The 26,577-nt window shown below is 42.0% G+C and overlaps 1 protein-coding gene across 1 annotated transcript in view; it reads right to left on the minus strand.

The window, feature by feature from the left end:
* The window catches only part of MCTP1 (multiple C2 and transmembrane domain containing 1), a 258,485-nt gene that overhangs the window by 156,186 nt on the left and 75,722 nt on the right, over nucleotides 1-26,577 (minus strand). Inside the window, exon 2 of the mRNA XM_057398378.1 lies at nucleotides 7,721-7,835. Within this exon, the coding sequence (XP_057254361.1) occupies nucleotides 7,721-7,835 (115 nt within the window). The remainder of the gene's footprint in view (nucleotides 1-7,720; nucleotides 7,836-26,577) is intronic.

Below are 26,577 nucleotides of genomic sequence, written 5' to 3' on the forward strand. Positions count from 1 at the left end.
CATGGACACCAACAAACCAATGACACTAATACAAGCCGTAACTCCCTGTAAGCAGTGATTTTCTCATGGTTCCTCATGGTTCTGTTGATGCACTTTAAGCATGATCTTTTATTGTGCAGACTTCACAAATCCCAAAAACCCTGGTGAAATTTGAGATCAATGTAAAATAATGTTGTGAATACATGCTCAGTGAATACCTTTGAATCCAGATGACAAATAATTTACTATTCTATCTTTTTTTTTGGTGTAAATTTAGTAGTAGGGTGGCTCAACTGCTGGTTCTACTTACCACATTATAAAACCTCAGGGTTTTTATCTCTGTGCCATAAACGTTGAGAACCACTAAGAAGATAGCTTCAACACATCTCTATTTTAAAGCTGAGAATTCATTAGGCCCACTGAGTCAAACGCTGCATTCCTTTCACAGACCTCTTATATTCTTTGAAGAGAGAGCATCAAATAAAAGTACATGTATAAAGAAAGGCATGACCAGCCAGTTCCAACTCCCTGACACAGGCAGGGACACCTTCCATTAGACCAGGCTGCTCCAAGCCCCATCCAACCTGGCCTTGAACACTGCCAGGGATGGGGCAGCCAGCTTCTCTGGGCAACCTGTGCCAGGGCCTCAGCACCCACACAGGGAAGAACTTCTGCCTAAGATCTCAGTCTCCTCTCTGTCAGGTTAAAGCCATTCCCCCTTGTCCTGTACCTACAGGCCCTTGTCCAAAGCCCCTCTCCAGCTTTCTTGTAGCCCCTTATAGCTTCCATAGGCGTTGAAGCTGCTCTAAGGTCTCCCCTTAAAGAGCCAGGCTGAACCAGCCCAGCTCTCTCAGCCTGTCTCCAGGGCAGAGCTGGTCCAGCCCTCGCAGCATCTCCATGGCCTCCTCTGGACTCACTCCAAAAGCTCCATGTCCCTCTTGTGTTGTTGCCCTAGAGCTGGACACAGGACTGTAGGGGAGTTCTCCCCAGAGTGCAGTAGAGGGGGAGAATTCCCTTCCTTGACCTGCTGCTCACGTTCTGAGGATGCAGCCCAGCACTTGAGGGGGTTCTGGGCTCAAGCTCACACTGAAGTTGGGTCAGGGGGTCTTGTCACCAAACACCCCCAGTCCTTCTCAGGGCTGCTCCTAACCCAGTCTCTGCCCAGCCGTTTGTGCTTGGGACTGCCTCAACCCAGGTGCAGGACCTTGCATCATCACAAGCTTAACAGCTTCCCTCAAAAACAGCCTCTGTGAGAGGCTGCTCTCTTGCTGAAGCACCACTATTACTTGTGTAAAGGCAATAAGGATTCTTGGCACAGGGTGGCAGCCTCTGTTTTCCTAGGATACATCATCCTAACAGATACCTACAGACGCCACTCAAGTCCAGAAGCATACAGTAACTGGACACCAAAATTTCCAAGACAAGTTTTAGAATCTTACACTAATTAACTGGGAGGAAATTTCTCAGTTGCGTTAGCAGAGTATGTCAAGTATAACATGTATCAGTTCTTAGCATTTTACGTATTTTACATTTGAAACTGCATTATGTAACATCTCATAATAAAGAACATAGAAGAATATGTCTGCTCTGTATAGTCTTTCATTCTGAAAAGTAAGGAATTACTTAGCATGAATTATTTTATAGTAATTTAACAAATAGGAATATTAATGCTCTTGTTGAAGAGCTGCCAAGCCTATCTTCTCATTGGTCTTCAGCAACCCCGTAAACACCCCAAGTACACCACTAAAGCCTAAGGCTTTTCCATAAATAATCATACTTTCTGTCCTTCTGTCCGCCTATCAAAGAATTATCCGCCCAATTCACTTAAAACAATGCATTAATTAACTTAAACTATATAAAGATTTTCTGGAAAGCTAATATCCTAAGAATGAACATGCCAATTACAAATTCTCAGTGAGCACACAGATGTTATAGGCTGCAGAGTTCTTCTACTCAAAACTGAACAGGGAGTACAAACTTTTAATTATTCAGTGCCCATTAAAGAAATATTGTTTATAACAATCACAGCTTTTTATCTTTCTTCTGAAGACTAATTCCCACCACAAAAAAGACAGCTGCCATACTGTAGTTCAATGTAGCCCATCGTAAGTATCTTTACCCAGTTTATTAAATACTCATTTAAGCAAATACTAATTTTGCTTGTGAAATAAAAATAAAGAAAAAAAAAACACCAACCAAACATACTGGCATAGGACAGAACAAGCAAAACGTAAATGTGCAATGATCGGCCTAATTTCAAGAAAATATTTATATTTAATTTTTGGCATGGGTGAAGTCAAGTTTATTTAAACAGGATTCAAGCATGACATAGAAACGTTTTCCTGGTAGCTCAATTTATTATTCTAGTTAATATACTTTGATATAAAGAGACTTGCATCCCTTAATCAAAGGAAACATTGTTTGTTTTGTCCCTAAAACCTCATGACTTAAATGATAATCTTCCTGAAATTGTTTAAGCTGGACTTTCTATTCTCTTTTACTGAAAAGGTAAGAGGTATTTGATTGCCTTACAAACCAGGTTTCTCCAGGATGATGGCCTGGAAGTCCCAAGCCAAGCTGCTGCTACCAATGCTCTATCAATTTACCTGCATTAACAATAAATGGCTTCACGGGGATCCTGGATACCGGAGTAGCAGAGACCACTGGCCAACTGTGGTGGTATGCTCCCCCTGCCAACCTGGCCTTTATTTCCCATAACTCTGCTCAAGTGATAGTCATCAATGGCGGTGGTAATGGATGTGTCTGGCCATGACGGCTGTATACAGCTCAACGTAGATTCAGGGGAGATAAATAACAACACCTAAGCTGACCAACATGCACACCCCAACCACAGCGCTGGTCAAGGTTCAACTCAAGACAAGTTTCTGTAGTCAGTATGCAAATATGACTATGAATCAACTATCTCACTCCACAGCTGGTAGACAGCCCAGAGCCCATGGGGCTCTCCTGCGTGACAGCAGGCTGCAGTTCAGGGTTTCCCTTTGACTAGTGACAGCTCTCAATGCTACTCCTTGAGGCTGAGAGATTCCCTGCTGCATGAGACCCTAGTAAGTGATTAACAGCATGTTAAACTCTGAAGTCTTAGCTAAGTGATTGAAAGGATTGACTGTGCACATAAAACCCTTTAGACATAAACCATGGACCAAGCCTGGGACTAAGTGCGGATCTAGCTGTACCTAGACTCCACTCTGAGAAGATGTTTAGAACATGAGCGGGTACTTTCTGAACCTTGTGACTCAACAGGAGTGTCTCTGACAGTTTTGTAAATGCAGTAAATATTCATGTGTACCTCACCACTGAACCTTGATAAACCATTGTCACATTTACTATCAAACTCTATCAAATTGCTATTTTACATAAACAAATAAACTGCTACTTCTCTCTTAAGAGTGAAATTGGTGTCCACCTACAACACCAACAGGTTTTTACTCTTGGCATAAATTCCCACTGCTTAGCAACATCACTCGACTGATGACAGAGGTATCTGCATTTGCCAGTAGCAGTGAGAGGCTCTATAGGTGACTTGACAGCCTACTAAACTCTCTTTTTCTACCTTATCATAACACTGTCAGGGTCCTCTTGCTTTATGTTCGTCACTTCATAGCTAGAGGCAGATGGCAATTCAAAGATTCAGTAAGATGTTTACAACTTGGGAAGACCCAGTGATCACCTACATTCATACAACAGTCCAGAGATGTATCCAGGTTACCCACATGCTTTTTCCCCTTTTATGAATATTTGTATCTTCTTTGAGAACAAAAGCTATTAAAAAGGAATGAAAGCTTAGTCCCCACAAATAACAGTGGTAAACAAGCACATACTGTAATCTGCAATGTTAGCAACTTCTTCCACATGTCTAGCAAAGGAAAAAAAAAATTACCTATGCAATACATTGTCCTGTGAAATTAAAGTGAATGATAAACACATTCTTATGATGCTTAAAGAATAAGTATCATACAAATTAAACTAAAAGGCAAATCATTTCAGATTCATTATTACATAAACATATGCGCTGAATAACCAATACCATGGTGCATTTATCACAGAAGAGAAAAAGAAGAAACATCTTATTTTCTTTATTGTTCTTACACCAGAAATAGCCACATCTAAGTGATGGTAAAAATAAAACCCCAAAGATTAGAAGGTACAGAAAAAAAAAACATCCTCATCCCTAATGTTATTTCTAGGGTCTTCAAACAAATTTTGATTATTTTTTATACTTTTTGGAACTAATAAAAATGCAATCACAACTACAGTTTTATAATTTGGGAGAAAAAAGTTCCAAATGATACCTCTAGACTATGAAATTTACAAGAAAGAACTTGAGCAAGTTACAAAGCCAAGCCACGTGTGCTTTGGATAAAGTGTATGGGTTAATCAGCAGGCAATTAGCGTGATTCCCACTTTGAAAAGCCCTAAGGGACTGGAATAATAACACAATGGGAAACTTCACCTTGCACCCTGGAAGTATCTCCTGCCATTCTTACTGGACTAGTAGGAAAATTTTGACGTCCAACAGGAATTTCTTCTCACCTACAAAGGATTGCTCTCATGTAAAACCACCTCTTCCTTGCTTCTCAACTTCATGCCACATAACTCACACCAAAGCCTTCATACTGTGCTACTCCTATGAAAAGTGGGGCTCTTCTGCAGATGAAATGAAGCTCCTCACACTTCCTCATCAGCCAATATCTGTCTTGCACATATCTGCATATTTAGATCAAGATCACTGGGGGCTGAATTGTGCCCATGATTCAATTTCCTGTTTGGGACATGGCAACAAATAAATAAAAATATAAGCATACCAGAAGCTTTGTATCATTTGAGGAAAAACACAGCAAGTCCTTTGCATAAATCTGACCCTCTGTACAGTCCAGTAAGGGCCATTATATAGAAACACAATGGTTTGGTTTTCCCGGGTTGAAGTCAAATTCTGAACACAGTCAGTGCTGAAATCTTTTTTAGACAGAAGATAATCAGCTCCTAATTTTTGCAGTCACCAGACTTCACCGAAGGTGACACACCACTCCTAGTGACAGACTTGTACTCTCTTAGACAGAAGGTTCATTTTCCATCATTTTGCTATTTCTTTTAGCTTTATAGCTTAACTTACACAGCAACATTTCTTCATCAAACTCTGTAAGATAAGAGTATCAATGACAGCAATCAGAAAAGGAATATTTCAGAGCAGAGAAGTGATTCAGAGCAGCCCTGCAGAGGACTTGGGGGTGATGGCCAATAAGAAGATGAACATGACCCAGCTTCAGTGTGTGCTCGCAGCACAGAAACGCTCCATGTGCTGGGCTGCATCCCCAGCAAAGTGACCAGCCGGTCGAGGGAGGTGATCCTGCTCCTCTGCTCTCATGAGAGCCCACTTAGAGTACTATGTGCAGTTCTGGTGTCCTCAACATAAGAAGGGGATGGAGCTGTTGGAGCAAATCCAGAGAAGGCCACAAGGATGATCCGGAGACTGGAGCACCTCCTGTATGAAGACAGTCTGAGAAAAATGGGGCTCGTCAGCCTGAAGAAGAGAAGGCTGCATGGAGACCTCATAGCAGCCTTCCAGTATCTGAAGGGGGGCTATAGGGATGCTGGAGAGGGACTCTTCATTAGGGACTGATGTGATAGGACAAGGGGTAACTAAGGGATTTAAACTTCAACAGGGAAAGTTTAGGTTAGATTTAAGGAAGTTCTTCCCTGTGAGGGTGGTGAGGCACTGCAACAGGTTGCCCAAAGAAGTGATAAATGCTCCATCCCTGGCAGTATTCAAGGACAGGTTGGACAGAGATGGGGGCGATATGGTCTAGTGTGAGGTGTCCCTGCCCATGGCAGGGGGTTGGAACTAGATGATCTTAAGGTCCTTTCCAACCCAAACCATTCTGTGATTCTATGATTCTATATAAAATAGGACCATTAACCTCTCCTTTTGGCAAGACTCCAATTTCTTATTATAGTGACAGCTACCAAGAATATGACTATGGTAAACCAGCTACAAATCAATACAGAAGGCAAGCACCATTAGAAGTCAAGATACAGTATTCTGACTGAAAAACAGCTCATTTCTTACTCCTGATAGGAAGATAAGTTAATATTCCAAGTCAAACTGATTTTCATAACTATAAGAAGTGACTATACTGTCCATCATTTTGCCCTGTTTGATAACCTAAACACTGCAGGGCCTGTAGGGACAGAACAAGGGGAAATGGCTTTAACCTGACAGAGGGGAGATTCAGATGAGATCTTAGGAAGAAATTTTTCCCTGTGAGGGTGCTGAGGCCCTGGCACAGGTTACCCAGAGAAGCTGTGGCTGCCCCATCCCTGGCAATGTTCAAGGCCAGGTTGGAAAGGGCTTGGAACAATCTGGTCTAGTGGAAGGAGTTCCTGCTCATGGCAGGGGATTGGAACTGGATGAGCTTTAAGGTCCCTTTCAATCCATGGCATTCTATGATTCTATGATCAGCAGGATGCAAATGATGGACTGACTTTCCTTCAGCTTCCTATGCAAATGGGAGAAGCTTTTTCCTCTGAAGTTCTCAAGAGGACAGTCAAGTACCACCACCATGTGAGGACTGTAAAAATGCATGGCATGACAGAAAGACACATGAGAAGAAAAATGCTCCATGTAGACCTGATATAAGCTGTTTTGTTGGACAACACAGCTCAGGCTTGTAAGGACCCCACAGGGAGCACCACTGGCTCAACCAGAGAGCAGAAGGAACCAAACCAACCGATTGAGCCTGTTGTGCAGTGGACTTGGGCTTACAGGGCCTTGCTCGGATGAACAAAGCTGTTGTAGCACATTAGATGCTAAATTATTAGACGCACTTTAGGCTAAATGTGCAACCCCATTTCCAGCTACTCCTCTCTGCTCATTCCTCCATGCTTTTCCACATGGCAAAAGGAAGCTATTCCCCATCACCATCAGCAATGAGTCAGAGCAGCTAGGACCCTGAATAAGATCTGGCTACCTTTTGGTGAGCAGAAAATATACAACGGGAAGAGAAACCACTGCACTGCTGCAGAGAGCAAAATAGTGGCAGCAAGAAAGGAAAGGAAAATTGGAAGTATTTTACCCAGTCCACATTTTACATGGGGCAACTCTGATCTGTAGTTGCTGAAAATTAGAATGAAATCCAGTTTCCATTTTAATGAAAGCTATCCTCTCTCTGCATAAAATAAAACTAAAACTCCAGTAGTCTCTTTTCAATCTTAGGCATATTTATTCAGATACAGACAAAAAGTGAGGCCTACCTAACAAGCAAATAACTTTAAATAAAAATAATAAATACCCTTAAAATACCTTTAAAATAAACATCCTGTAAATGTTTTTTACAAAGTGTGATTGTTGGTCCACTTATCTACTTAATTTCACATGAATTCCAGAGTAACAAGCATACCAAACTCCTATATATATTTTCAGCATCTTATCCTCACTATTTCTGCGATAAGGAAGCTGAGCATTTAAAAACTAGTTCATCCCCAGTTGTTCTTAAAAATCATTAAATGTATTTTTGACTCAGATAAAACTTATTATAATCCTTCTGAAACACCTTCATAGAAGCTAACATTCTTGCCCATTGTCATTTAAAATACATAGCTTTAAGCAGAGCTTAATGAAAATACTCACAATCTTAATTGTAACTTTAATATCCTCATATAAATTTGCCCAATGGACATATGACTTCTCAAACATTAAGGAAGCATTTACCAGCACACTTACCTCCACGGTCCCGTGCTGCTAGATTCTGTCCTCTCCTTAGAGTAATGTCCAATTGGTACATTCCGGGATCCCCTGAGGGAAAATCTGCATTACTCGTTCCAACCAAATTTGTTCTCTAGAGGAGAAAAAATAAAAATGCAATAGCTAATGTTACTACAAGTTTCATGTAAGGTGTATTTTTCATTGGTACCACCATCCTGTTGAACTGAGGACGGTGAATGGTATCCCATTCCCCCACCTCAGAGCTAATACAACACCAAGGAACCTGCTCCTGTCATCAGTATCACAATTCCTCAGGATTCTCTTTTCTTAAAAAAAAAAATATCCCAAAACAAAAACAAACTGGTTGACATTTCAGTGGTTAAATTTATTATTTAAAAAAGGTGGTTGAAAAATAATTCTTTGATACCTGTATTTATTATGGCAACCTCCACTTTAATTACATTCACATACTTTCCAGGCCCACTAGAGTAGGATAAGTAAGATAAAACAGAGCTTGACCTTGCAGTACTAATTGGAATGGTCACTACCGGTACCCCCAAACTCTGTATTTATTCAACAGTATTAACCTCAGCACTGAATAAAGCTAAAAAAGTTAAGAATTTTGTCAGCTAATGCAGTACTTCGCAAGATGTGAAAGCTTTTTCCAGTTATGGGGGAAACCAGGGAGCGTGGGGAGAATCATTAAAGATATTAAATGAAGCTGTAGGCCTTCATTTTTAGTTTGCATGTATGCCAGGGCAAAGATAAGATTCTTAGAGTAGTTATTTATATAAACTCTATCTTAATTTTTTTTTTTTTTTTTAAAGGAAGTATGACTGCGTCCCAGAATACAAGGAACTCTTTGGCCTGCATAAATAGTAACCACATTTCTATACCAAATGACAAAAGAGAGAAATCATATTTCTTAGTATGTATAAATTTTTGCAAAATATTTTCTAACACATCTCTCTGTAAGTAGCCACTAATTACAGAGCATGCTTGGAACATCACATTTAAATTTAAGACTAGAACAACTATATCTATTATACATTCACAGTGCATACAGGAGCTATTATGCTCCTGTATTATGTATATAATACATTAATGTATTATACACACTGAGCACCACGGTTACACATTCTCATTCTAAGAACTAAATCTTTTATGACCAGTGTTATTAATATTTTATTATCTGATTATGGGTCCTCTGCAAGAAAAGAAGCATGACAGAAACAGTCAGAGACCACGTGTGTACTAACAGCTATATCAATTCAAGAAGAAACTCTTGTTTCTCTTCCGACTATGCCTCTTTGCTTTTTAAGGTAATAATAAATCTAACTCATGAAGGAAGCACAAAATAAAGTTATTTTAACCTATGTTTGATTCTTGTTATTCCAGAGTTACCACTTTGAGCACATTAATTTTTGCTGCAACACATACTATGCTGGCCAAACTATATAGTGACATGCTCACCCCTTCTACAGCAATAAAATTCATAGAATCATAGACTGCTTGGGATTGAAAGAGACCTTAAAGCTTATCTAGTTCCAACCTCCCTGACAACAGGCAGGGACACGCACCAGTAAAAGCAAAGAACTTTAATGTGGAGCTTGTGTTGCACCTCGGGAGGAAAGGGAGAGGGGATGCCATGAGGAAGAATCAGGGAGGAGGTTATAAATTTTGGGAGACATCATGTTTTTTTTGTGTCTGCAAGCTCTTGTAGAAGGGTAAGAAAGGCAAAGGAAATTTTGGTGTTTATTATCTATTTCGGAACACAAGTTTCCTCTTTCACAATACCCTGATGAATGCTGGGGCTGAGGATGAGGCCAAGGTTTCAGCCAGTATGCAACATCTTCCTTGTTTCTAGCTGGACTAGATACTAAACATTGCAGAGGTGGGGTGGAAATTCACTATTGTCAATCTTGCAGTCAGTGCATTGAAAAAAGAAAATGGAAATAAAAGATGTGGTGAGTGAGGCATTAGTCGTTTAAAAGAAGGTGATAGGTGCCTCCTGCAAGACTCTTGCAAGGAGTCTTGATAGTTTCAGACATGCCACAATGACAAAATTAGAGGTGAATGTTAGGAGATTTCAAGAGCAATGCAAAATGAAAGCTCATCCAAACATTTTCTCTGAAGTGCACTAGTTTTGAACTTCCCTGTGAAGGTAGTGAGGCCCTGGCACAGGTTGCCCAAAGAAGCTGTGGCTGCCCCATCCCTAGCTGTGTTCAAGGCCAGGTTGGAAAGGGCTTGGAGCAGCCTTGTCTTCTGGAAGGTGTCCCTGTCCCTGGCAGGGGGCTGGAACTGGATGAGCTCTAAGGTCCCTTCCAACCCAAACCATTCTATGATTCTATGATTCTATATTTTGGGTTTATTTCTCAGTATCCTACTCTGATTAATCAGTAACAAATTAAAACTAATTTTCCCAAGTCAAGCCTGTTTTGCCCACGATGATAATTGGTGCATAATCTCTCCCTGTTCTTATTTCAATGCTCAAGACTTTCATTCTGTCTTCTCTGTGTCCAGCTGAGGAGAGCAGAGACAGTGTAGCTCTGGTGGGCACCAGGCACCCAGGCAGGGTCAGCCCACCATAGTGAGTAATGCACACCAGTAAAGCTGCACACCAGTAATAAAGGAAAAAGATATCCCACCTTTTGTACATCCAACACTTCCACCATATGAAGGGCTAGAACCTAGTTTCACCTCAGCATGCAAACAAAATGACAGCACTTTCAAACTTACAGAGTACCTAAAATCACTGCTATTTCCTCATCATATCATTTTACACAGTTTGCTAAAATATACTACAAAACAAAAAGACAGTGAACCTGATCCTGGTAACTAGGCATTACCAAAGGCAGGGGTAAATCTGTTTAAGTCATACTAGCAATTTACAGCTGGAAGATGAGAATCAGTAACATCATTTGTGCTATCTTCTTACAAAACACATTACGAAGTTTCAGTCTAAGTCATTAACTTCTCCCAGAATGAGACCCTGAAGATTACGACCAGTAACCATCTATCTTTTATACCACCATGAATACCAGCATTCTCCCTCAGAGCTATTAATACTCCTAACAATTAATCAGCTAAACCAACCCAAAAAAAATCAATGGCTTTGCTGCCCTCCTACAGCTTATACAGCACACACTAGAATGACTTTGTGCCAGCAATTCAAGGGATCTAAGAGATTTAAGGACATCTCTGCTGCAGACAACTAACACCACTTCAGGGGAAGAGATCTTAATAATACAGTCTGTTTGACACCAAAATCTAGTCAGCATTTTAAGAAAAAAATCTAGACCTGTAACACACTCCCTGTTCCAAAAAGGAAAAACAAATCCGTAAGTTTTGTGGTGCAGCTAAAAAAATGCTACAAACCTAACATTTTCCTATGCTTAAAAGTATATTTTGGAAATGTCTATGAAGTAGATTGAAGTAATACTCTCATATGAATCATTTAAGCAACACGTTATGGCTCTGTTGATTTCCATTTCAATATTATGCCAGAAGATACAGATTAAGACAAGAAAAAAAGCTTTTATTTTTTCCAGCAGAAAACAAAGGCATCAGTATCAACACTTCCTTTGGTAGATAAAGGGAAAGAGAAATGTGACACAAGTCATATAAAAAGAGTGACAAGGAAAGCTAGAGATGTGACCATACTGACTGTCTGTGTGCTGGGGTAACTGTAAGGAAATGGGGTGGTGAAATAACCAGCATTCTTTTTGTAGTCACATAGAACACACAAAATCAAATCAATGTGTCCTACTGTCCTGGGTTCAGCAGTAGCAGTCATGTTTTTCCTTTGTGTTAACTGGTGCAGTGCTGTGTTTTGACTTCCAGCTTGAGAACAGTGTTGGTGAAGCCGATGTTTTCGGTTGTTGCTAAGTGATGTTTACCCTGACCAAGGACTCTGTGAGGCTCATGCTCTGCCAGGGAGGAGGGGAAGCTGTGAGGAAGCAGAGACGGGGCGCCTGACCCGGGCTAGCCGGGGAGGTATTCCATACCACAGCACGTCTTGCCCGGGGTGGGGGGGTAACTGGGAGTTACCCGGAAGGACAGGGGCTTCCAGGTGGAACTCGCTTTCTTGGCCGGTGGTATCGTATTCTCTTCCCTTGTTATTTTCCCTTATCATTGTTTTAGCTGATAGTAGCGGTGGTGATTTGTTGCTGGACTTTTCTTGTCTCAACCCGTAGGAGTTGCACTCTCTCGATCCTCCTCCCTGTTCCTCCGGGAGCGGGGAAGGGGAGAGCCCCGGTGCAGGGGGGGGGAAGACGGACACAGACCTCGATTGTTGTCAGCTCGGCACCACTCACTGGGAGTGAGTGAACAAGTTACCTGACTGGGTTTAAACCACGACAGTTCTTTTTGGCGCCCAACGTGGGGCACGAGGGGTTGAGATAAGAACAGATCTGACTGGATTGACAGTCACTCGTCACAATGCTGATTTATTGTCTCTCAAGGTTGTTCCTCTTGATCTCACAGTTTCAGTATATTGTATCTTACTTCCATCCGGTATTTGCTGTATTAGTGTTTTTCAAGTGTGGGGCTTGGGCTAAGGTTTTTATCCCATTGTACTTTATGGTAATGACTTGTAATACAATAGAATCATTGATCATGAAACTGATCTGGTTTATGTTCCCAGTGTGGTCACCACCTTTATACTTTGGGAGGTATATGATGGAGGTGCTTAGCAATTACACATCTTTTTTCTCCTCCGCAGGTGCTCAACCTGTGAAGGAGACATCCTTCTACCCTCCCAGTCCTCCCCCCAGACCATTTACATTTGAGAGTTTTGAATTTTTTGAATGGCCTTTTAATGCTGTTGAGACTTGTTTGCTGATGGTGATGGGAATCACCATGCTAGCACGCATACAGAGTGTGTTTTGCCCACTACTGATTTCAAGAGTTAAGCAGAGTCAGGTTTGGGTCTTGTCTGGGGTCAAACGACGATGTAGGAGGACCGAGAGATTTTCCCTGAGGCTGGACAGCCATGAGTGGCAGGGTGTGTGGGATAGTATGGGCAAGTATCTAGGTCAGTGGGCCCCTCCAGGCCTTTGGAATTTCACTACCAAACAACTGCAAAATCCAGAAGAATTAGTAAAACACTTAAATGAGGTGTGTGGTCATTCTGGCCATACCAGAGAGGGACAAATCATGGCAACGTGCTGGGACTTGGCCTATGCTTACAGGGCCTTGTTCAACACTATCCAGCACCTTCAAAAGGAAAAGAATGTCAGCGGATCTGAGGGCAAAGCGACAGTCGCTACTCAAACTTTGGCTGCAATGAACAGCACAGCTACCCCAGCGGCAAGTACAGCAGCTGCTCAAACTTCAACTGCAACAGACAGCGTGGTTACCCCAGCTCCAAACACAACAGCTACACCACCCCCAGCAACAAGTACAGTCGCTACTCAAACCACAGTGATAATCACTGCAGCCAAACCAGAGGACCAATTCGTACCAATATCGGTTGCCCCTGTACTCAAGAGAACAAGCAAAAAGGAGGCAAAAAGGGTGAAGTGAGATGAAGAACCAATGAATTCACCACCCGGTCCAGAATCTGATCAGGAGTCATCATCACATGACGAAGAAGAAGAAGAAGAGGTAACTTCTCGACCTCAGGCCTCAACCGAGCTGCGGAATATGCGAAAAGATTTTACCCGTCAACCAGGGGAGCACATCATCACCTGGTTACTCCGATGCTGGGACAATGGGGCCGATGGTCACGAACTAGAAGGTACAGAAGCCAAGCAGCTGGGATCACTTGCTAGAGAAGGGGGAATTGACAAAGCAATTGCAAGAGAGAAAAAGTCCCTCAGCCTCTGGAGGCGGCTCTTGGCAGCTGTGAAAGAAAGGTTTCCGTACAAGGACGATGTTACGAGTCGTTCGGCCAAGTGGACTACTATAGACAAAGGCATCCAGTCTCTGAGGGAATCGGCCATCGTAGAGATGCTCTATCACATCAAGCCGAATAACGGGGATACACCTATAGATCCAGATGAAGTTGAATGTACACGACCCATGTGGCGAAAACTTACACGGAATGCACCGTCATCATATGCCCATTCATTAGCAACAGTAACCTGGAATGACATAGTACCACTAACAGTGGATGAAACGGTTCATAAACTCCGAGAGTTCGAAGACAATCTCACCCCTTCCATCATCTCAGCTGTGAAAAAACTGTCCCAGGACCTCGAACAATTGAGGGACGATCTATCTGATTTATCCAGCTCCTCACGTGTACCAACACACGTCTCAGCTATTAATAAAAGGCGTCCTATTGTTCAAGAGAGGAGATACAGGAGGTATACGCCACGGGGTACCCTATGGTTTTACCTGCTGGATCACGGAGAAGACATGACAAAGTGGGATGGAAAACCTACTTCAGCTTTGGAGGAACAGGTGAGTGAACTGAAGAGGGGAGCAAGGGCCAAGACTGATCGTCCCATGAGAGCTACGGCTTCAGTCTCTGGTGATCAGTTTCCCAGACGGAGTGGACAAGCTGATTTTACTCCAGCTCCTGTGATAATGAAGAATAATCCCTTTCAACACGACTTAAGTGTCCAATACTGTGACGACCATTAGAGGGGCCCTGCCTCCAGCCAGGTGGAGGTAGGGGACAATCGGATTTACTGGACTGTGTGGATCAGATGGCCTGGCACATCAGTCCCACAGAAGTATAAGGCTCTAGTAGATACCGGTGCACAGTGTACCCTGATGCCATCAAGCTGTCAAGGGGTGGAACCCATCTATATTTCTGGAGTAACAGGAGGATCCCAAGAGTTGACTGTGCTGGAGGCTGAAATCAGCCTGACTGGGAGGGAATGGCAAAAGCACCCTATTGTGACTGGTCCAGAGGTTCCATGCATCCTCGGCATAGACTACCTCAAGAGAGGGTACTTCAAAGACCCAAAAGGGTACCGGTGGGCTTTTGGTATTGCTGCTTTGGAGACTGAGGAAATTGAGCAGCTGTCCACCTTGCCTGGTCTCTCAGAAGATCCCTCTGCTGTGGGGTTGCTGAAAGTTGAAGAACAACAAGTGCCAATTGCGACCACAACAGTGCACCGGCGGCAATATCGCACCAACCGAGACTCCCTGATTCCCATCCATCAGCTGATCCGTAGACTGGAGAGTCAGGGAGTGATCAGCAGGACCCGCTTGCCCTTTAATAGCCCCATATGGCCAGTGCGAAAGTCTAACGGAGAATGGAGACTAACAGTAGACTATCGTGGCCTGAATGAAGTCGCACCACCATTGAGTGCTGCCGTACCGGACATGCTAGAACTTCAGTATGAACTAGAGTCAAAGGCAGCCAAGTGGTATGCCACGATTGATATTGCCAATGCATTTTTCTCAATTCCTTTGGCAGCAGAGTGCAGGCCACAGTTTGCTTTTACTTGGAGGGGTGTCCAGTTCACTTGGAACCGACTGCCCCAGGGGTGGAAACACAGCCCTACCATTTGCCACGGACTGATCCAGACTGCACTGGAACAGGGGCAAGCTCCAGAACACCTGCAATACATTGATGACATTATTGTGTGAGGCGATACAGCGGAAGAAGTCTTTGAGAAAGGGAGGAAAATAATCCAAATCCTGCTGAAAGCCGGTTTTGCCATAAAACGGAGTAAGGTCAAGGAACCTGCACAGGAGATTCAATTTTTGGGAATAAAATGGCAAGATGGACGTAGACAGATCCCCACAGATGTGATCAACAAGATAACAGCAATGTCTCCACCAACTAATAAGAAAGAAACGCAAGCTTTCTTGGGTGCAGTGGGGTTCTGGAGAATGCACATCCCAAATTACAGTTCGATTGTAAGCCCTCTCTATCATGTGACCCGGAAGAAGAATGATTTTAAATGGGGCCCTGAGCAGCAACAAGCCTTTGAGCAAATTAAACGCGAGATAGTTCATGCAGTAGCCCTTGGACCGGTGCGGACCGGACCAGATGTAAAAAATGTACTGCACACTGCAGCTGGGGAGAACGGTCCTACCTGGAGCCTCTGGCAGAAAGCTCCAGGGGAGACTCGAGGTCGACCCCTCGGCTTTTGGAGTCGGGGATACAAAGGATCTGAGGCCAGCTATACCCCAACTGAGAAAGAGATACTGGCAGCCTATGAAGGGGTTCGAGCTGCTTCAGAAGTGATTGGCACTGAAGCACAGCTCCTCCTGGCACCCCGGCTGCCCGTGCTGGGCTGGATGTTCAAAGGCAGGGTCTCCTCTACACATCATGCAACTGATGCTACATGGAGTAAATGGGCTGCACTAATTACACAACGAACTCGAATAGGAAATCCCAGTCGTCCAGGCATTCTAGAAGTCATCATGGACTGGCCAGAGGGCAAAGATTTTGGAATGTCACGACAGAAGGAGGTGATGCGCGCTGAAGAGGCCCCACCATATAATAAACTGTCAGAAAGTGAAAAGCAGTATGCCTTGTTTACTGATGGCTCTTGCCGTACTGTGGGAAAGCATCGGAGATGGAAGGCAGCTGTATGGAGTCCTGGACGACAAGTTGCAGAAACTGCTGACGGAGAGGGTGAATCGAGTCAATTTGCCGAGGTGAAAGCCATCCAGCTGGCCCTGGACATTACTGAACGAGAAAAGTGGCCAGTACTTTATCTCTATACTGACTCATGGATGGTGGCAAATGCCCTGTGGGGGTGGTTGAAGCAATGGAAGCAGAGCAACTGGCAACGCAGAGGTAAACCCATCTGGGCTGCTGCACTGTGGAAAGATATTGCTGCCAGGGTGCAGAACCTGGTGGTGAAGGTATGTCATGTAGATGCCCATGTACCCAAGAGTCGGGCCACTGAGGAACACCAGAACAACCAACAAGTGGATAAAGCGGCTAAGATTGAAGTGGCTCAGATGGACTTAGATTGGCAACATAAAGGTGAATTATTTTTGGCCCGGTGGGCCCATGACACTTCAGGCCATCAGGGCAGAGATGCAACATATAGATGGGCCCGTGACCGAGGGGTGGACTTAACAATGGACACTATTGCCCAGGTTATTCATGAGTGTGAAACATGTGCTGCGATTAAACAAGCCAAGCGATTAAAGCCTCTTTGTATGGAGGACGATGGTTGAAGTATAAATATGGGGAGGCCTGGCAGATTGACTATATCACACTGCCACCAACCCGCCAAGGTAAGCGCCATGTGCTTACCATGGTGGAAGCAACCACCGGGTGGCTGGAAACATACGCTGTGCCCCATGCCACTGCCCGGAACACTATCCTGGGCCTTGAGAACAGATTTTGTGGTGGCACGGCACCCCAGAGAGAATTGAGTCAGACAATGGGACTCATTTCCAGAATAACCTTATAGATATTTGGGCCAAAGAGCATGGCATCGAGTGGGTAGATCACATCCCCTACCATGCACCAGCCTCTGGGAAAATTGAACGGTACAATGGGCTATTAAAAACTACACTGAGAGCAATGGGTGGGGGAACTTTCAAGCATTGGGATACACACTTACCAAAGGCCACCTGGTTGGTCAACACCAGAGGATCTGCCAACAGGGCCGGCCCAGCCCAGTCAGAACTTTTACATATTGTAGAGGGGGACAAAGTTCCCGTGGTGCATATGAAGAATTTGCTGGGGAAGACAGTCTGGGTTATTCCTGCTTCAGGTAAAGGCAAACCCACTCGTGGGATTGCTTTTGCTCAGGGACCTGGATATACTTGGTGGGTAATGCGGGAAGATGGGGAAGTCCGATGTATACCTCAAGGGGATTTGATTTTAGGGGAAAACAGCCAGTGAACTCAATTGTATGCTGTTGCCTGCTGTGTAATGCTTTTATAGCCCACCAACTAGATGTCTCCAGGTCACCAGCGACTGGCCCTGACTTCCCTCCAGCCATCATCCCAACAGAGAATGAACTTTGAACATCACGGACCGAATGGACTCTGCAGCATTATAGGGATTGGTCCATGCACTAAGAAAATGATTTTTTCCTCTTGGTCTGTATGCATATGGATGTATATATGTGGGAGAGCGATGGTGTATTGAAAATGTGGGATCTGAGCACGACGTGAATGGTATGGAATAAGGGGTGGATAATGTCCTGGGTTCAGCAGTAGCAGTCATGTTTTTCCTTTGTGTTAACTGGTGCAGTGCTGTGTTTTGACTTCTAGCTTGAGAACAGTGTTGGTGAAGCCGATATTTTCGGTTGTTGCTAAGTGATGTTTACCCTGACCAAGGACTCTGTGAGGCTCATGCTCTGCCAGGGAGGAGGGGAAGCTGTGAGGAAGCAGAGACGGGGCGCCTGACCCGGGCTAGCCGGGGAGGTATTCCATACCACAGCACGTCATGCCCGGGGTGGGGGGGTAACTGGGAGTTACCCGGAAGGACAGGGCTTCCGGGTGGAACTCGCTTTCTTGGCCGGTGGTATCGCATTCTCTTCGCTTGTTATTTTCCCTTATCATTGTAGCGGTGGTGATTTGTTGCTGGACTGTTCTTGTCTCAACCCGTAGGAGTTGCACTCTCTCGATCCTCCTCCCCCTTCCTCTGGGATCGGGGAAGGGGAGAGCCCCGGTGCGGGGGGGGGGAAGACGGACACAGACCTCGATTGTTGTCAGCTCCGCACCACTCACTGGGAGTGAGTGAACAAGTTACCTGACTGGGTTTAAACCACAACACCTACAAGAAGGAAGCAGCAGAACATCAACAGTTCACAGCATGTTAAAAAAAAAATAAAATTAAAAAAATCTAAATTTTTGAAGTAACTGAATTTTTTTACATAATCTAAATTTTTTGATCTGTGTCTTCAATATTGCATAAGCAGAATTTTCCGCACCAGTTATTGCCTGGCTCAAACTGATTTCTTCAGTTCATTTACACTGGTCAAAGCTTCATGCTTTGAAAACACCTGCCGGCAAGAAATTCAGAAATTCTGAACATCTAGGTGGCTGTCAACTCCTTGTTAGTGGAACTAATGGGAACTGAGTGTGCTTCAAAGTTACGACAATACAGTCACGTTACAAACAAGTTTTAATTTTGCTGAAAGTATTTGCTTAGCTAACTTAAGAGTTATGCTTATTATGTCCTACACAACATTTTGTATGCTAGTGTTCTGATTGACGGTAAATCAGGAAGAACTGAGGAACTTCTGAGTAAAAAAAGTTACACAGCTCCCTTTGTCTCATTCTACTCTTTTTTTCTTATTCCCTGAATAAAAGGGCAGGTGTATAATGTGAATCCATTTCAACAGCAATATAAAAAAACATTCTGGGATTTTAAATATTATGGGAATGTGCAGAAATTATCAGCAGTAAATTATACAAACTAATAATACGCTTTTTGATTAAACATGTATGTGGTTTGGATGGGATTGGCTAATTTGTTGAAGCTCGTCATACCACAGATATTTCCCATAGATATGACATGATAATTTATAATGAATGTGAAGAGCCACAACTGTTGTTGTGAAGCTTTTGAAGAGGGTAATATGTACTAATGAACCATAAATTTGTATTTTACATATGTGCTCCTTATTATACAATGGCGAATGCACTGTTTGCAGCTGCTTAGTCAAACCTACTATAAAATTTTACTTCTGCAGCACAATTTACAGACTATGATAGTAAAGCAAACAGAAAATATAAGCAAATAATCCCTTCCCCACCATGATTATAAATTTATTCTTGAGTAAAGCAACCACAACTTCCTTCCTCGTTTTGCCATGCTCCATCTTGGCCTTCTCACCCTCCCCCCATGTTCTTATCCTAATCTGTTGTATCACAAATTAAAAGCACTGATCTGTGAAAAGCTACTGCTGTAATCATACCACACCCTTCCAGCATTATCAGTGTTTCTTAGAGACAGAAGAGCTCGCCTACATTGTAAGCACAGCAATTTAGACTGCAAGCTTTTCAAGGACTGAAGAAAGGCTTTGTTTTCAAGTAAGGGCTGCTAATTCTTTGCTGCATTTTCCATCTCATTTCTCCTTTAAAGTACACTGCCTCTATCTCCTTTAATGGGTTATGTCACAGGTTTTTTGAAAGCCAAAATATTTTTTACCACTTTGTTTACCCTTGTATTGCACTGCTTTGATGAATTAAAAGCTTTTTAATCTACTATTGATGAGCATTTTTTTTTAGAAGACATAAGTTGAAAACTAGTATATTTGATATTGTGAGTCTTGAGTTGTAACTACAGTTTGTTGAAGATCATAAGTACCAAAATATGAGTCCATTTTATTAGAAATTACCTATTGTTGCCCAGCACTCCACTACAGATTCTGCTTTTAGCTAAACACATTTTTGCCAAGAATTCATCAGGTTTGACTCTCTGAACAAAGTGATTTGTCACAGCTTCTTGGTTTGCTCTGGAACCACCCTTTTAGCACCTTTTTTTCTGGCAACGCTTCTTAACCCAAGACACAGCATGTCTAGAGGAGGTCCTTCTCCAACAGCTTTCATGGTGGAGCCTACTGTTGATAGACCCCTGTGCCCTCCTCAGTGGCTGGACAGTCCTCCACAGGAAGACAAAAACTTCCCCGACCGCCGCAGGTGCCGTTTTCAGGAGGAGCTGGTTGATGAAGATGAATGGAGGGATGGGTTGTGTATAACTCCCTTCTCAATAACATCACAAAGGAGATCAGGAATAAATCAAGTAGGGCATGCTAGACAAATCAAAGCACTTCTGATTTGACATACCTAATTAAAACTGAAAATGTGCACAATGATTAGGATATTCCTACTCCTTACCTTCAAAAATATCCTTTGCAACACAGAATAAGGAAACGTTCTACCTAGTTTAAAAAAAAAAAAAAGAAAGCAAAGCTATCTTCTACAAAAGATATCCACATTTCTGGAACAGGTTGCCCAGGATGATTCTGGATGCACCATCCTTGGAGACATTCAAGGCCAGGCTGGATGTAGTTTCTGGGCAACCTGATGCAGTTGAATATGTCCCTGTTCGTTGCAGCAGTTGGACTAGATAATCTTTAAAGGTCCCTTCCAACACAAACTATTCTATGATTTCTAACCCATGCTTTTGGCTGATAAGCAGTAAACTACATAAATCATCCAACAAAAGTAGCCTTAACTCTGCAGACATGTAAAGAGATGCACACATATCTGGATACAACCAAACAAAAGGGACTACTAACCCTGTATCACTCCACAGCACTGAGCTCTTCTTATGTTTTTATTTGTGCAAAAATTGGTATTGTGAACTACCATTTCAGAAAGCAAACAATGTGAAAATATTCAAGCACAACATGGTTGCAACATCCAGTATAAAAGGAAGCTCCTTCTCTAGTAGAGGAAAACATTGTCTAAATACGTTATCTAAACTGGTGTTTACAGCCTATGAAAACTAGATCCTTATTTATGCAAGCCTGAAAGCTGTGTTAACAGAAAAACAATTTATTACTGTGTATATTTACCTGGGTTATCTCTATTAAAGCATAAGCGTGGTGAGGCACTGGAATGGGTTGCCCAGGGAAGTTGTGAATGCTCCATCCCTGGCAGTGTTCAAAGCCAGGGTGGACAGAGCCTTGGGTGACATGGTTTAGTGGGAGGTGTCCCTGCCCATGGCAGGGGGGTTGGAACTAGATGATCTTAAGGTCCTTCCCAACCCTAACTATTCTACAATTCTATTCTATGATTCTATAATGCAAAACTTTATTTTCTCGCACTCAGAAATCCAGAAATAGCTTGCTTTTCGGAAGCAAGATATAAACCAGGAAGTACTGCTTTTGACATGTTCCCAGCAAAAAACTTCTCCAGTTAAACTAGTACTATCAAATGTACTAGAAATATCTTTCCAGAAGTATCTTTCCTTGCTGCATGGAAACTAGTAACAGTATCAAAGACAGCCACATGAGGTTTCAATATAGTATCATTAGCATAATTACTCACCAGGGACTTCAGCTGAACAGGGCAAAGGCATTTGAAGGCAGCAAATACCATTAAGATCATTTTGGTCTGAAGAAAATGATTCCAAAAAGTGGAAGCTGAATTCATCTTACCCTATATTCAGGTGAAGTCTACATTCAAAAGCACAGAGCAAGATTCTCCAGAGGTGAAGGTTTCATGGCTTCTAAACAAGACCAAGAGTGTCAACCATTCTTGTGGCTTTAAAGGCATTTTCTTGCATGACTTTTACCAGTCTTTATAGCAGCTGGTCACTGAAAACCTTCCTAATGACAACAGTTAAACTGGTATGTCCAGAAATGGTTAAACCAAAATCCAGTATAAGTAATGGAACAAATGATGTCAAAAAAAGAATCTGATAGAAAAAAACCACAACTTGCAGTGAGAAGGACAGTCAAGTGCTAACCATGCAATTTTCGGAGTTCACAGGAAAAGCATATAAACATATAAGCAATGGGTATTAGTTCTGATATATTTATGCACTTTTTTCCCCTAAAAATGTCCCACAGCCTTACAGGTATTATCCTGATCTTGCAAGCTCCTTAATTTGATAGAGGCATCTACTGCATAATTGACACAAGAATGAGATGCAAAGTAATGACCACAGACCCATTTCCTGCAGTCATCTATGCAACTCCAGAATAAACCCCTACCAGCATAACTAACTCATCAAAGGCCAGAGTAATTACACCAGTAATAATAAGGCATATATGAACCATTATCATATTTATGAACTCTCATTTGAAGAAACTCTACTTAGAATGGAGATAACAAAATTAGCTGTCATCTTTCAGGAGGCAACTGATCACCTTCTCTCATGAATTTATACTATGAAAAAAAATTTTGTCTCTTTCTTAATAGTGCCATTACCATATAAATCATCATGCATAACTCTCAAAAGATTGATTTGTTTTAGCATCATTGAGTAAACTATGAGAAACAGCACAGCAACTGATGTATTTTTTGGAAGCTAAATAATCTGTGTGCGCCCACAAAGCCAGCATCATTACAACTGGAGAAGCTAAATGTGGGTGGGCAATAACGGAAAATTAAGCTGAAGATTCATGCACAGTCAGCACCATTGGAGTGAACATTCCCACCAATTCAAGTCTTGTGACAAAGCCTTAACCTGGCACCAATGGGCCAGTTCTGCTGAAGTGACACCACTTGTGACAGCTCAACATGGCCTTCCTTTCAGCACTGGTTGCTCACATCACCTACACTTTCCACATCTTTGTGAAGCACATAAATATTGTGAAATAATTTACCCTCCCTTGAAGAACCTACAGACATTATAGGACTCCATCTTACAGTTGTCTCAACATCTGGTAAAGGGTCCGGGAGAAACTGAACGGACAGCCTGCCATAAATCTGGGCTCTTGACCAGAAGCATCTGCTGAAGTCTTTCATCCCAGGCCTGAGCTGCAGGCAGAGGACCTGCTGTCCCAGCACAGGTGCACTGACATTCCACTATATAGAGAGGAAATGGACATTTTCATTTCTGTCACTTAACCTCACACTGAATCCCAAGACAGGAGATACAATGCCAGTTCCACAAGATAGAATAGAAAATAAAGAAATAAGCAAATCAACTGGCTGCTACCCACCAATTTTTAAGGACAAGTGAGGTCAGGGACTTGGAGAAATGAAGTGCTCTGGCTCAAGCAGCATCTGGACAAGGAACCAGCGTATCCCAGGAGTCATTCTCCTAAAGCATCAGTCTTGGCTGTGGTACTTCCAGGTTTGCCTCATTCATTGCTGCTGACCATAAAGTTCCACCATTCAAGTGGACTGGCACATGCCCAAACACAGTAGAGTAAGGAGCAGAATTGATTTTCTTGCACAAACAGATGGCTTGCTAGAAATTCCATGGATATTCCCATATAATTAGAGCTGTCTCAAATGTAAGCGAGGTCCAGAAGAGATACTTTCTTTGCACCATTACTGTGCAACCTGGTGGCATATGTAGCCTCCTGGGTTAAATCCTCCAAGGAGGATTGTTAAACAGAATGGGAATTACTTTGAAACTCAAGGCAATTTGGTCAAATGCCAAATATGCTGAAATTTGTTGCAGTATCCTTCTCCCTAATTTCATTCCCCAGCCAGTTCCCTTCATGCATTTTTTATTTTAGAGGCAAACTGAGCAAAAATTGCTCTTAAGGAATCTAGAGTCACAAAAGAGAAAGGTCTATTCTTAGTTCTGGAGATGATATGAGATAGGAGAATACCACTCTTCATTTATTAGTAAATAACAATTAGTATGAAAAATATTCCTAGAGCAAATTTTATTACCAGATTATTCACCTTACTTGTGAAAAAAATTATTTACAAGCTATCTTATCCCATGGAAATCTAAAGCTTATTACTGGCCTCAGTCTTCAGTTACCAGATGAGTATCAAGAGCCTTGATAAATTACGAGTAAGACTTGAAAATACACTTAGAATGTAAAATAAAGCCCTAGAAAAAAAAGTGAATTAAAGGAGTTTTTCATGGCCCCTTCTCCTTTTTCAACAGCTTATTTTCAGTTTTAGGGGTCACTCTACACTTCTTCCTGTTCTACTCAGCACTGGGGAGGCCACATCAAGCATTGCCAAGGCCACCTGGCAAGAGAGATACAGACATAGCACACATTTAGATGACCCTGCTTTGGGCAAGAGGTTCAACTGGGCTGTCTCTAGAGGTCCCTGCAAACCTTGGCCATTCTGTGATTCTCTATCACTTTGAAATATCGTAATAAATAAAGCATAGGCTGACCTCAGCTACCTTTCCTCAAAGTGCCATTTTGCCTTCCACCTCTGGTTGGACTGAGATGGCAGTGCTGTTATTGGTGTTCAGAACTATCACCCTCTTCACCCCTTAAGAGATGAGTATGTCCAAGACAGCAAAATATGCATAAAACCTGAACACTTCAAAAACAAGCCTGGCATTTATGCTGCGGTGCTTACATACGTTGTAACTTAAACTCTTCCCCTCACATTCCAGTATTCTTCTGTGAAAGAAATGCATTATTTTCAAAGGTACAGCAAGACATATTGCGTATGACTGTATAAAGATGAAGTTGCTTCCTGCATGCACTTTAGAGTGTACTTTATCTGTACTCTCAAAAACCCCAAGAGCATAATATTTAAAAAAAAAAAAATTGCTTTTTTTAAGCAGGATAAATGAAAACACTTATGGAATGAATTAGATCTGACTTTCATCTGTGCATAATTATTCAGTTTCCAACACATGCAAAAAGAATGAGCCATTTTCATTTTAAGACAATTACTGGGAATTACATGGCTGTCTCAGCACATTTTTGCAGGTATGCACGCACTTGCACTCATGATACATGCACTAAGTAAATAAGGAAATAAAAGCAGTCTGCAAGGAGATGAAATCACACTAAAAATACAAAATAACACACTTATTTTTCTGTCCAAATCAAACCTTAAATTCCTAAAACAATCAAACTATAAATCATTCAAATCATGTCTGCTTTTCCTTCCTCTGTTTTTTCCAAAGACTAAGTCTCAGGCAGATGCAGCTCTACCCTAGTTTCTAACAGTTAGGTGTTTCTATCATCTCTAGAAAAACTTGCAATGCCACGCACAAAAATCCTCTCTTGCCTGAAGAGTGCAGAATTGCCCTGCAAGCTGTGTCAAATATGGCACATGAAGGATAACTCAAGTGGGAGCTAAAGACAGGTGTCACATCCATATCAAATATGATATGTGAACAACTAGCTGTCTCCATTTCAAAACGACACAAATACCTGAAGCCAACATACATGCAATATGCATCATTCCCTCAGAAAAAAATCATCTGTAGTCATTGTATTTAAAAATACACTGTCCATATCTTCACAATAGAAGACCATACTAAAATATTCCTAGCTTAGTTTTCCATATTATTAATCATAATCAATTATATACATAAATATACATGTACATTATGTAATTTAGGTTATTCAGGAGTATTTAAGTTATATGACAAAGTTATATTTTAAATCCCACAAAATATAACTATCAAAACATGGAATTTGAATTACTTTGAATTAATTTTAAAGCAAATACAGCAATAGTGTCACTACCTGTAAAGAAACACTAAACTGCTCCAAAGAGGAACTTCCTTACTGCTGGTGATACTCACATGTCAAAAGACCAGTAACACTGGTTTGTTAAACAGAAATGGCAAAAACATTTTAAAAATAAGACTCAAATTTTTCAGACAAGTGCAGATTTCCTTGACCATGTGCTGCCTAAATATTTTGATATGTTTAATTGCTATTAAGGAATGACAGTGTGTTAACAGCCATAAAATCCACCGAATTCCACAAACTACTCAGCAGAAGGCAGGTATCCAAGAGCAATTTAAAAGGAAAAGTGGCAGTTTTCAGACCACCAAAACTGTAAGTAACTAAATTACTAAGATTCTTCAGTTGACATGGAGAATTTAGATAAAAAAAAAAAAATTACAACAGTGGGATTTCAGAAAATCTTCTGTATTGTCAGCTACTGCAGACATAAGTCTGCCAGTGCCTGATACTTCTGTCCATGTGGTTTTGTATACTCTAAACTGAGAAATAGTTTTCCTCGTTCTCTATTATTCACTTAAGGCATGCAGTTTCCACCAAAACCAAGCACTTAATTATTTTCAAAACAGAGTTTTAAATTGCCCACATTTTAAAGCAGGATGCATATAATACCATACCAGAGCATGTTAGACCTTATTAAAAGAAACTGATTTCCTACCTTAACAGGTCCAAATTGAGAAGTTCCTCCACCTTTCACCTATCTAAAACAGCATTACCCGAGTGAGTTTAAACATCTTTAGCTCCACAAAGATACCTGCAAATCTGGATTAGCCTCCTGAGCTGACGGCTCCTCAGTACTGTTCACCTCCCGCTGGTAGACGGAGCTCTGTGCAAGCATCATTTGACTGCTGCTGTGAACTGTAGCTACTCAGAATGAAAGTAAGAGAAGTCTTAATACATGAA

Source organism: Pezoporus wallicus, unplaced genomic scaffold, assembly GCF_028554395.1.
Source record: "Pezoporus wallicus isolate ANWC-B61680 ecotype Strahan unplaced genomic scaffold, APGP_CSIRO_Pwel_v1 contig_6580, whole genome shotgun sequence".
Lineage (NCBI taxonomy): Eukaryota > Metazoa > Chordata > Aves > Psittaciformes > Psittacidae > Pezoporus > Pezoporus wallicus.